The 12,410-nt window shown below is 37.4% G+C and overlaps 1 protein-coding gene across 1 annotated transcript in view; it reads left to right on the forward strand.

The window, feature by feature from the left end:
• The window catches only part of ubr1 (ubiquitin protein ligase E3 component n-recognin 1), a 55,218-nt gene that overhangs the window by 24,462 nt on the left and 18,346 nt on the right, over positions 1–12,410 (forward strand). Inside the window, exons 15-29 of the mRNA XM_077240127.1 lie at positions 1,236–1,416; positions 3,336–3,397; positions 3,617–3,727; positions 5,303–5,368; positions 5,483–5,584; positions 5,669–5,732; positions 5,901–6,025; positions 7,117–7,169; positions 7,322–7,424; positions 7,509–7,557; positions 8,463–8,617; positions 8,729–8,828; positions 11,304–11,407; positions 11,490–11,570; positions 11,645–11,826. Coding sequence (XP_077096242.1) covers positions 1,236–1,416; positions 3,336–3,397; positions 3,617–3,727; positions 5,303–5,368; positions 5,483–5,584; positions 5,669–5,732; positions 5,901–6,025; positions 7,117–7,169; positions 7,322–7,424; positions 7,509–7,557; positions 8,463–8,617; positions 8,729–8,828; positions 11,304–11,407; positions 11,490–11,570; positions 11,645–11,826 — 1,538 coding nt within the window. The remainder of the gene's footprint in view (positions 1–1,235; positions 1,417–3,335; positions 3,398–3,616; positions 3,728–5,302; positions 5,369–5,482; positions 5,585–5,668; positions 5,733–5,900; positions 6,026–7,116; positions 7,170–7,321; positions 7,425–7,508; positions 7,558–8,462; positions 8,618–8,728; positions 8,829–11,303; positions 11,408–11,489; positions 11,571–11,644; positions 11,827–12,410) is intronic.

Raw genomic sequence — 12,410 nt, forward strand, 5'->3', positions numbered from 1 at the left:
GATACTCGTGGAAAGAAAATATGTTCTAAAAATCAACTTCAGGCCGCCGACTGACTCCCTGTAATGCTGAGACCTAGTGCTTGAATCCTCCAGTTTACTTTTCAAGCCTTGCTATTGCTTGCTGGACTGATTATCTTACAAATTGTTTATCCAGTAGTTAATGAATGACCTAAAATGTGACATTGTGTGGACGTGTGTGTGTGTGTGTGTGTGCGTGTGTGTGTGTGTGTGTGTGTGTGTGTGTGTGCGTGTGTGTGTGCGTGTGCGTGTGTGTGTGTGTGTGTGCGCGTGTGTGTGTGTGTGCGTGTGTGTGCGTGTGTGTGCGCGTGCGTGTGTGTGTGCGTGTGTGCGCGTGAGTGCGTGCGTGCGTGCGTGTGTGTGTGTGTGAGTGTGTGCGTGTGTGCGTGTGTGTGTGTGAGTGTGTGCGTGTGTGTGTGTGCGCCCCTGGTCAACCTTACGTTGTGGTGACAAAATGTCCGCACAAGGACTGCAGTATTATAAATCTTTGACCTTGTGGGGACATTTTTGGTCCCCATGAGAAAAACGGCTTATAAATCATACTAAATTATTTTATACTTTTTTTATGATTAATATACGAAACCCTCATGTCACGATTCAATACATATGACGATACTGAACTCACGATACGATATTATTGCGATACTCTTAGACGTATGATTAAAGGTTAACAAAAGATTTACTGTTGATTTAAAATGCTACATTTGGTATTATATTGTGGGTGTGAATGAATAGGGCTTGTATTTGGTGCTGAAACCCAAAGCACAGGACAATAAAGACACCAGAATAAAAATATTCATGACTCTGAAGCTGAAAATACAGAATTATTTTAGATGAATATGCTTGCACTCTTTCACTGACTAGATATATTTAAAATAATGTAGGACACTTTTTTACTGGTAATATCAGACATTTGGCATTGTCAGGACCCACATTGCATTATTATACATTATATATAGTAGTTTAATGTAGTACTGACAATAAAACTATACTCAATGCAGATTCTCACTATCCACGATACATATTGTTGCTTTTTTGTATTGCGATATATTATGACACTTGTCATTATATAAAAAAAATGTTTTTTGAAAATGAAAAATACAGAAAGATTTTGTGAGGGTTGTGTTTAGGGGATTGAATACAGTTTGTGCATTATACGAATCATTATGTCTATGTAAAGTCCCCATAAATCATGTGTGTGTGTTCTTCACCCACAGGAGCGCGTTCTGCTGTTGGCCTTTCAGGAGTGTCACAGAGCGCTAATGTCCTGCAGCAACCAGCCCTTCCGCAGCGAGCCCGCGGACAGCTACATGTGCAAGCAGATCCTCCACTCACGGCCGTACAGAGTCTCCCAGGAGCCCGTCTCCATACACCTGCCCGTCTCCAGACTCCTGGCCGGTTAGCAGAACTGTTGCATTTCTGCGTCAGAAGTCAGAATTTGCGGGGTTTCTCGCTGGTGATGTTTTTGAAATGACACCGTGGTTTCACTTTATTTTGATGGTCTCTTTAACACATTCGGTTGTCCACAAGTAACATCACACCTTCATGTCTACTAACTCTCATTAGAGTATTAGTAGAGTATTAGTAGAGTAGTAGTAGACTGGTAGGGTTAGGGTTAGAATAATGCCGCGTTCCAGGCAATCTGTAACCCGTGTTTTTCCAACCTTATACCCGTGAAAGTGCACTGGAACGGCAGTCGAACCCGTGACTTCCCACCCGTGAACTCGTACTAGATCGATGTACTCCCAGTTACGAGCTCTGACGTCACATAGCCCGCGAAACCGTACAAAACAACAATGGTAGCCCCTACGGATGCAGTGTTTCTGCAGGCGGTACACAGTGAGAATACACTTTAGGACAATATAACGTTTCAGTCAAATTAATAATAATATAACAATGATAATAATACACACACGATTATGTATTACAATGTTATGCGTCTCTGAAACAATAAGTATGTATATTGCGCTCAGGTAGTTTGGCGTGACTGGCCTGGAACGCTACAAAGTCGTGATTTACGTGCTCAAAAACCTGCCTGGAACGCAGCATAAGTCGACCTGTAGTTGCAAAGTTACTTATAGTCAGTAGAGTGTCTGTTGAGGAGCATCACAATAAAGAGTTAGCAGATATGAAGCAGATAGTCCACTAATACTCTAATGAGAGTTAGCTGACATGTCGTTGCAAAGTTACTTATAGTTAATAGATGGTCAAAAGGGAAAATTGCAGTGTTCTTGCATGAAAGAGATGATTTCCTATTTTTCAATGCAACCCATTTTTTTTTTTACCAAAATTTTGCAGAGCATCTGCAGACATGTATGAGTCAAGTCAAGTCATCCTCATTTATATAGCGCTTTTAACAATGTAGATTGTTTCAAAGCAGCTTTACAGAGATAAACATATAGTTTAAGGTAACAGAGATTGGTTTGGTTTTATAGTGGCTTTTGAAAAATGTTTTTTCCAGCTAAAGTTAGTTTTGATTGATTCACTTCATATTTTGATATGACTGTGACGTGAGCTGAAAAGCCTGTCTGACTTCATTCCTTTTAAAAAACAAAACTAAAACAATAATCTGTTTATATATTCTAATGTGTGCAGTATATATGCTCACTAATGTATAATAGTAAATCTAGTACAGCTACTCTGATTTAACTACCATTTACTACTATTCAAAATTTGAGGTCAGTAAGATTGTTTTAAGTTGTTTTTTTTTTAATCATTAATGCTCAGGGCTGTATTTATTTGATAAACAGTCATATTGTGAAATATAATTACAATTTAAAATAGCAGTTTTCTATTTTAATGTATTTTAAAATGTTTCATTTAAAAGATATCAAAAAAGTAATTGTAATTTATTCCTGAATTTTCAGCATCATTACTCCAGCCTTTAGTGTCACATGATCCTTTAGAAATTATTCTCATATGATGATTTTGTGCTCAAGAAACATTTCTTATTATTATCAATGTTGGGAATAGTTGTGGTGCTAAATATTTTTGTGAAAAACGTGATACTTTTTTCATGATTCTTTATTAAATAGAAAGTTTATTTAACACCATTTATTTATATATAGAAATATTTAGAAATCTTTTTGTTAAATTATTATATTTCTTTATTTTGTCTTATTTATTTTTAAGACTTAATTGTCTCTTTTGATCAATTTATCTTACTTGCTAAATAAAATGATCAGTTTCTTTTAAAACAAAAAAAACAACAACAAAAATGTAGACCCCAAACTTTTTAATGGTAGTGTGTTTCCATATATTATTGTTACTTCAGTAATCTCTGGCTGTTATTTAACCTAGTGTGTTTCTGCTCTCAGGTCTATATGTGCTGTTGTGCCAGACTGGAGCAATCCAGTTCCTCCCTGACTTTGTGGATCCTGTGAGTATAGCATTCAAGAATAAAATGAACCTGTAATTTGTGAATTTCTAGCACTGTGGTTTATAGGAGTGTGTGTGTGTGTGTGTGTGTGTGTGTGTGTGTGTGTGTGTGTGTGTGTGTGTGTGTGTGTGTGTGTGTGTGTGTGTGTGTGTGTGTGTGTGTGTGTGTGTGTGTGTGTGTGTGTGTGTGTGTGTGTGTGTGTGTGTGTGTGTGTGTCAGGTGCAGCTGAACTTCACTGAGCTAGCGGATCAGCCCCTGCGCTGTGTTGTGTTGGCGGCTCAGGTCGGTGCCGATATGTGGCGCAGAAACGGCCTGTCACTCGTCAGCCAGGTGAGAGCCACACTAATGACACCGTTTATTTATTTTAATGCTTGGTCACACATCTATGGAAGCTTGTTTCCGCCACAGAATGAAAATAAAAAAGGTAATTGAGACTTTTTATCTCACAATTCTGACATATTTTCTCAGAATTGCGAGATATAAAGTCAGAATTGCGTGAAATAAAGTCGCAATTGCGTGTTATAAAGTCAGAATTGTGAGTCAGTCGTTTTTCTCCCATAGAATTGGACTTTATAACTCGCAATTGCGAGTTTATATCTCACAATTCTGAGAAAATATGTCAGAATTGCGAGATATAAACTTGCAATTATGCGATATAAAGTCGGAATTGCGAGAAAAAAAGTCAGAATTCTTAGTTTTCTCTCTCGCAATTCTGACTTTATATCTCACAATTGCGACTTTATATCTCACAATGCTGACTTTATATCTTGCAATTGCGACTTTATATCTCACAATTCTGACTTTATATCTCGCAATTCTGACTTTATATCGCATAATTGCAAGTTTATATCTCGAAATTCTGAGAAATAAAGTCAGAATTGTGAGATAAAAAGTCGCAATTATTATTTATTTATTTATTTAGTGGCGGAAACAAGCTTCCATACACATCAGATGTCACTAAAAACATAAAAGTAGACAACATTTGTAAGTACAACAGTTAAATTCTCTGAAAAACCTGAATAACATGTTCAAAATCTGAACATAAAAAAAAGTCTCCAAATAAAAACTGTTGGATCATCAACGGATATTTCAAACACATCCATATCCAAATTTACAAGATGTTAAACTGTTAAACTGGTGTGAAATGGCTCTTAATGATTTTTGATGCAGTCGATATTGTATTTAATTTGTTACAAAATATACATGAACGTATGTATTGTATATTTGAGAAGTGAAAAGGACAAAAACACACACACTATGTAACATAATTCAAATGCACAAATTTAAAGGGGTCATATGATGCTAATTAATGTTTTCCTTTAGTGTGTAATGTATCTGTTTGTGCATGTGTACGATCTGCAAAGTTTTAAAGCTCATAGACTCCTGCAAAGAGGTTTATTCTATCTAATAGAGAACACTGATCCAGATCCACTGTGAAACGTTGGTAAAGTTGCAACTGTGCAAAGTTCGTTTCGATCGACCGGCTTGATCATCTGCATCCTCAGAATCTGACTCGGGCCAGAACTCATACTTTAAAATCGATGACATTATTAACTGTGTGTTTACAGTTGCTTAAAGCTGAAGCTCGCGATTATGCTAAGGGGGCGTTACATTTCCGACACGTGCTTGAGGTGTTTGGCCAATCACAACGCACAAGGTCAGCCGGCCAATCAGAGCGCACTGAGGATTTTCGGAAGAAGCGGCTTTGTAGAAATACAGTATGTACAGTATGTCAAAAATAATAATTTTTTAAACATTAAAGCATCTTAACCTATCCTATTACTCCCAATAATCTAAAATAATGATCTTTAAAAATAGCTTCATATAACCCCTTTAAATACACTGGTTGTGTTGTGTAATTAATGTATTCTAACTTTAGCTTGTGTTTGTTGGCTCTGTTGTTAGGTGTATTACTATCAGGATGTTAAGTGCAGGGATGAAATGTTTGATAAGGATGTTATGATGCTGCAGGTATGTGCATAAAATCATAAATGTGTAAATAAAATGTATATTATAACGATATTATATAATTATAAAATTAATACAAATATATTCATATTAATGACATTTTCTGACCAATCACAGATTGCTGCTTCCAAAATGGACCCCAATCATTTCCTCATGCTTGTTCTTTTGAGATTTGAACTTTTCGATATTTTTAATGGCAACTGCTCCAGTAAAGATCAGGTGAGTTGAGAATTTTTTTTTTTTTTTTTTCCATCGTTAATAATTGTTGATTTTGATTGGTTTCTGTGCCTTTTCATCCCACAGGAAGTGCTGAAACAGTGGAATAGGTTAACAGAGCAGATGCTCTACCTGATCATCGTCATTGTTGGTAAGATCTCACAACTTGCCCTTTTATTCCCACCATAGTTAGTTATGGACATTTTTACAATTTGCTGCCTCTAGTTGATGTGTTATCAGTTGTTTATGCAAATGGTTTGATTGGAGACACTGCCTTTATTGTTTTGCCTCATATATATTTTACATGCAAAATATGCAGGTGAGCGGTACGTACCTGGAATAAGTCATGTGACTAAGGAGGACGTGACTATGAGGGAGGTTATCCATCTGCTGTGTATTGAACCCATGGCTCATAGCAGCCTGGTCAAAAGCCTGCCTGATAATGTAAGACATTTAGTGGATTTATACTTTATTCAGTGCATATATTTCATGTTATTATTTTAATTTATGTATTAATTTATTGGTAACATTTTACAAAAAGGTCCCATTAGTTAACAGTTGTTAATGCATTAACTAACTTTATCAATTGTTACAGTTTTTATTAGACTAATGTTAGTTTAAATGTTAGTTAATATAAAGTACAACTCTTCAGTAGCAGTTTCCATCCAATTTTACGTGCAAAAATGGAATATCGCTTAAAACATTTTTTAAACAACGTTTCCATTCCATGTGTTCAAGAGAAAAAAATTGTCACTTCTTGGGAAATTAGTGCAAAATATCTGTAATGAACAAGGAACAAAAAACACTCTTTCTTTGTACATCATAGATAGAGCACAGACGAAACACAATAAAACATTTTTCAGTGCGTTTTTCATCTGTCATGCAATCTTGCGTTCAGATGCCTGGTGTTTGGAGATGCAATCATGGGAGGAATGAAACCAAATCATTGTGATGAGACACTTTGGCTCGGGCGTTTCAGAATGATCAAACATGTATTTGAGATGCTGTGTTGTGAAATTGATCTGCTGGTTGGTCCAGTTTTCCAATCACATCCAAAAATGTGTTTCCATCGTAGTTTATGCACGTGTTCTTATCGGATAAAAAATTGACCTGGTTCATGCAAAAAAAAAAAAAAAACTTTTGGAAAATGTTTGTTTTAACATTTGCTTGAAATTTGAATATCATTTTTTATTGATAATAAAAATAAGTCGATGCATCATTTGCGCATCATTGCATCGTCAGCCTGTGAGATCGGCGATACACAATATTTTTTTATCCGCTGTTTTTATTATTCATATTAACTAAAACAGTTAACTAAGTTATGAATAAACCTCATTGTAAACTGTTTCCTATTTAGTTAAGATATTTATTCAATTATTCAGCATTACAGTATAATTATGGTAGCCAGTTCATACAGAGATTTACGTACATTAACTTACTAAATTACATTGTCTGAATGTGTGTGACTAAACTATACATTTTTTTAAAATTGTATCTGTTCTAACTAAATGAATCATTTTTTTAATGCATCACAGGAAAGCCACGAAACGGTGCTGGAAACGGTTATCTCCAAGGTTGCCACTTTCAAGTGAGTACATTTCACCAAATGTTTAGTTGTTTATATCAATTATTACACTGTTATTACTAGTTATTATACCAGTTGTTACACTTACAGCTCTAAGAAATGCAAAGTCTCTTCCAAAAAGCACTCTCTAACATTAACTGTTAAATGCTGTTTAGGAAACCAGGAGTGTCGGGCCATGGCTTGTATGAGCTGAAGAAGGAGTTTCTGAAAGAGTTTAACCCTTTCTTCTATCATTATTCCAGACCACAGCATAGTAAGGTATGATGCACCTGTTATCTCATTGTCTCATTCAGTAAAACATATCAGCCTTGAAACAGCAGGATGTTTATTTGTTCATGTTAGGCAGAAGAGGCTCAGAAGAAGAGAAGGAATCGAGAGGGCAGTAATAAAGGTATGTAGATCTGTTGTGTACTGAAAACAACTGTACGCATGTAGTGCAGAATAGGGCTGGGTAAAAAATATCGATTTCTCGATTTTAATCGATTCTCATTTTTACGAACTGATATCGATTCTTAAATCCCAAGAATCGATTAGGCTAGTCATAGTGGCGCAGCTCAAGAGAACTACAGCACGAAATAAACATGAGCATCTGAAAGTGTGTTAAAAGATAGAGAACAACTTATCGAATTCCGTATCATGTTACATGTAATCGCTCAATCAGTGTTTCAATCGTGGAAAGACGTCAGTGAAACAACAGTGAAACAACTTGCAAACAATGTCATGTAACGTCACATTTACCTCAGAAAAAAACATATCCAGTGACCATAACCTCGTTAGTCAGCTAGAAAAATTAACTCTAGAGAGGAGCATTTTGCTAATATATGCACCATATTATGTATTCATTATAATTTTTTATGTTCTTCAATATTTAATGCATGTTTCAATATTATAGAAGGCTAATGAAAGCCTATAGGCTACAACTGACTCCCATAGTTTACAGTATTAGTTAAGAGATTTCTTTTTCTTGAGAAAATTTGCCATAATAATCTATATTGAATCAAAACGAATCGAATTGAATTTTAAGCTTGTGAATCGAAATCGAATCGAATTGTGAAATTTGTGTCATACCCAGCCCTAGTGTTACATACAAAAAAAAAAACAATGTATTATCAATTATATGATAATGAATATGAGCATATGGGTCATTGTTTTTACTATAATTGTGAGTTTTTGCAACTGAATGCTACATAGACCAATCAGTAGCCAGGACCGGAACTGTCCATTTATGATATATATATTTTTTATAAGGGATTTCAACATAAAATTTCACTTGTTGATGATGTTCCTCTATTTTAGCCCTCTGCCCCCCAGTGCCCCCTCCCTTCTGTCCAGCGTTCTCAAAAATAGTGCGTCTCCTCTGCTGTGACGTCTTCATCCACGTTCTGAGGAGAATCCTCCAGAAAGCAGTGGAGGACCGTTCCAACAGGTGGACTGAACCCATGATCCAGAGGGTACGACTCTTACGGCTTTTGTTTTTATAAGAACATTTTTAGATTACCTGGAATATCATTGGCTGTTGCTGTTTTGATATGGGGATTTTTAACATGCATGTATGACTTTAGGCACTGCACCTTGTAGGCCAGGCTCTACTGGAGGAAAAAACGCAGTTGGAAAGCAGCGGTGCTGAAGAAGTGACCTTTGACTTTAGTCTCAAAGCACAAAGTAAGATGTTACCCTTCATCTTGGCCAAGCACAAAACTAGTGTGATGCTTTGCATCTGTACATAGGCAGCATCCTAACGGCACCGATATACTCACAGCGAAGTTATTTCCTTTTCAATGGTATAGACCTTATGCGCCAGAGAAACAAGGGCACCGCCATCTTTGGAAAAATGTCTTTGAACTTCCGTTTTTGCTTTTGCTCTGAATATTTCTATGGCATTGCTGTCCAGGAGTAATTAGCTTTTGAAGTGGATTTACTTAATTTAAAGTTAACGAAAGTTATCATGAGGATTAGGGGTGTGAACCTACACTGGTCTCACGGTTCGGTTCGATTACGATTATAATGTCACCGATTCAGTTCAATTCGATATCGCGGTGCACTGCATCTGCAATTAAAATTTTTACTCCAAAAGTGATGCGTGCGTGCGCGCGCGCGTGTTCGCCTGTTCGGGAAGTCGCACTGACAGAAACAGTGACATTCCAGTTTAAGTTTCAAGGGAGTAAAGCCTGTTTATGCCATTTAGTAAATGAAATTGTGTCAAATCAATTTTATTGTAAAGAAATGTTCATTTTAAAGCAGCGCTCATTCATCAGTGTATAATGTTACCCTAGAGATGCGCGCATCAACCGTCGCCGAGCCCGCTGTTGAAGGTAACGATCATCCATTTATAATCACGCGTAACAACACAGAATAATTGTAATTTGACCATCGGGTTCGGATACTTAAATCAGCTCTATGTGTGCGTGACGTGAGCGCGCACAGCGTGTGTCTTCTCCAGGTCGTGCTTACCAGGTTGTTCATTAGAGCCGAAATGTGCCCAGAATAGATGTAGGCATTTAAAGTATTCAGAGCATTTTTAATTACTCGCTCTCGCCTCCTCTGCCATTGTATGCTACCGCGACAAAGCACACACGCGACAAATGACGTCAGAAAAGCGTCAGTATAACCGGTTATGGTCTATTACTGAACCGATACCGAATCGTCCTCGTCTGCATCGCGATGCATCGTAGAAACGATTAATTTCGACAGCCCTAATGAGGATTGTAATGTTTAAAGCAGATGTCTTAACCAATGTCAGTAGACCGAGAAGATTTTAAAACGAGCCATTCATTCATAAATACGCAAGATCGCTGTGAAAATACAGACCAGAAGACAAAAGACAACGAGCGCAGCGCTGAAAAGGGGCGGAGCTACATAAGGTCTATACTGTTAGTGAACATCCTGACGCTGCTGTGCTGAGAGCGGCGTTAAGATGAATATGTAAATATGTGCTGTGCGCTTTCCTTTAAATGCACAATAAAATGGCAGTGGTGAGAAAACGGCAGTTAAAGGGACAGTTCACCCAAAAATGTAAATTCTGTCAGTAATTACTCTCCCTCATGTTGTTCAACCCCGTAAGACCTTCGTTCATCTTCGCAACACAAATTAAGATATTTGTGATTAAATCTGAGAGCTGGATCACTCCTCCATAGGCTTCTAAGGGATTGACACTTGTTCCCCGAAAAGTTATTAAAGACATCGTTAAAATAGTCCAAGTGACTACAGTTGCTCAATCTTAAGTTTATCAAGCGACGGGAATACTTTTTGTGCGCAAAAACAAACAAAAATAACGACTTTATTTCAACTATTGATTTCCTTCTCTGCGGGCCTCGAGTGAGTTCACTAGTGTAACAGCGCAGCGCTTCTGTGTTGTACGTTCTGTGTTGTATAACGAAGGTCTTACGGGGTTGAACAACATGAGGGAGAGTAATTACTGACAGAGTTTGCATTTTTGGGTGAACTATCCCTTTAAGAAAGCATCTGATCCTAGTAATGTGGAAATGTTTGCACAAGCTCTGCAATTCGGTACTCTCGTCAAGTCACGTCATGTTTATTTATATACAACTTCATACAAAAATATTGCTTTAATACTTTTACAGTGTCAAAAAGCAGTGTCAGTGTCGCTTTTAATTAGAATTACAACTTTAATTCCCACTGTGTTCAAGCTTTTACGTAAGTCTGAGCGCACATACTTATTATGTCATCGCCACAGACCAATATATATGTACCCAAATGCCAGAAGTCGGCGATGTCACCATGTAAAAAAACACTAGGCGCTAGACTGAACACGTAATGCGCATGAGGTCACCGTTTTCACAAATTCACGTTTTGTAGTTTACATAGAGGCTATAACCGTATCGTTTTCAAAAACTTGCACTTTGAAATCAGTTTTCGTAAGCTTTAGTTTTCAGGCCCCCAAAATGTCATTGTCGTGTAAATGAACGAGCAAAACACAAAGTTTTCCGTTTTTAGTTTCTGCACATGCAATGCATATATTTATTTAATTAAATAGCAGCCTTTGCTATGTGCTAATCGCACTAAGCCAAATCACGGATTTACTGTTTGATTTTATTTCAGTATATTAATTGTTAGCCTTACGATGAATGCCTTGCTGCATGTATTTGCTGATGGATTCAGATGTGTTTGTATTTTCAGGAACTGGTTCTGAACATGGCAAATCTTTGTTCCACTTCCTGAACAAAATGAAGTCTTTGCCTTCTCTGGAAGCTCAGAATGACATGATCACATGGAACTTGCAGGTATGAAGATGATTATGTAACGTGTATTTGATTGTTTGATCCATGGATTTGAAATGAAAGAGCTGAATGTCTCCACTGCAAGATGTTTGAGGTGGTGAAGTGTCTTCGGGAGAAATCCGGTCCTGTTGCTTCATTTGCCGTAGATCACAGCAAGTCAGAAGAGGTATTGCGATTCACACAGGTATAATCAGGCTCCGTGTAAATGCGTGCGTGTCTGAGTGTGTTGTCTCTACGCAGAGCGTTCAGGATAAGGAGAAAGCGGAGCGGAAGAGAAAGGCTGACGCTGCTAAAGCGCACCGGCAGAAGATCATGGCTCAGATGTCGGCCATGCAGAAGAACTTCATAGAGTCGCACAAGATGCTTTATGACAACGTGCCTGAGAGCTCGAGTCAGAGCGACACCGCCACGCCTGCGGAGAGGTCAACACTTCCACTCTTTCTTCACTTTCATCACTTTCTTCTTGTTTTTATTCATTATTGCATAAACTTTGTTTAATATTTTGAGTAGTGTTTATATTAAGGCTTCCTTTATTAACATTAGTTAACCTTAAGGCGAGACACGGCAGGCAAAAACATCTTTTTTTTTTTTCACTGGTCAATTTTGAGATTTTGGGATATTTGTCTTCAATAACATGTCTTCTTTCAGACTTGTGGTGAAAAAAAGTCCGAAATACACATTTAGGTTTTTATTTTACTACACTTTGTCTGTTCGCGTCTGTAGATTTCTCATAAATTCATCAAAAGTTGTCGTTTTAGATCCTCCCGCTGATCCGCGATCGTGATCTGCACCCCGTCATCACACACACTGTTAGAAAGCTCTCTCTCTCATGTACAACACTACCGGATCCAAATATGGTCATTTCCTTTTTATCAGCAACCAATCGTGAAAGTAAAAGGGGGGATTTTACTCTAAATGCGCAATCTCATTGGCTGATGACAAATCTTTAAAGCCCGTTTTCTCAAAATGACTGTTCTCTCTCACTCCAAGTCCGAAATCTCCAGTT

Source organism: Siphateles boraxobius, unplaced genomic scaffold (genome assembly GCF_051911475.1).
Source record: "Siphateles boraxobius isolate OS27281-9 unplaced genomic scaffold, OSU_SipBor_1 22, whole genome shotgun sequence".
Taxonomy (NCBI): domain Eukaryota; kingdom Metazoa; phylum Chordata; class Actinopteri; order Cypriniformes; family Leuciscidae; genus Siphateles; species Siphateles boraxobius.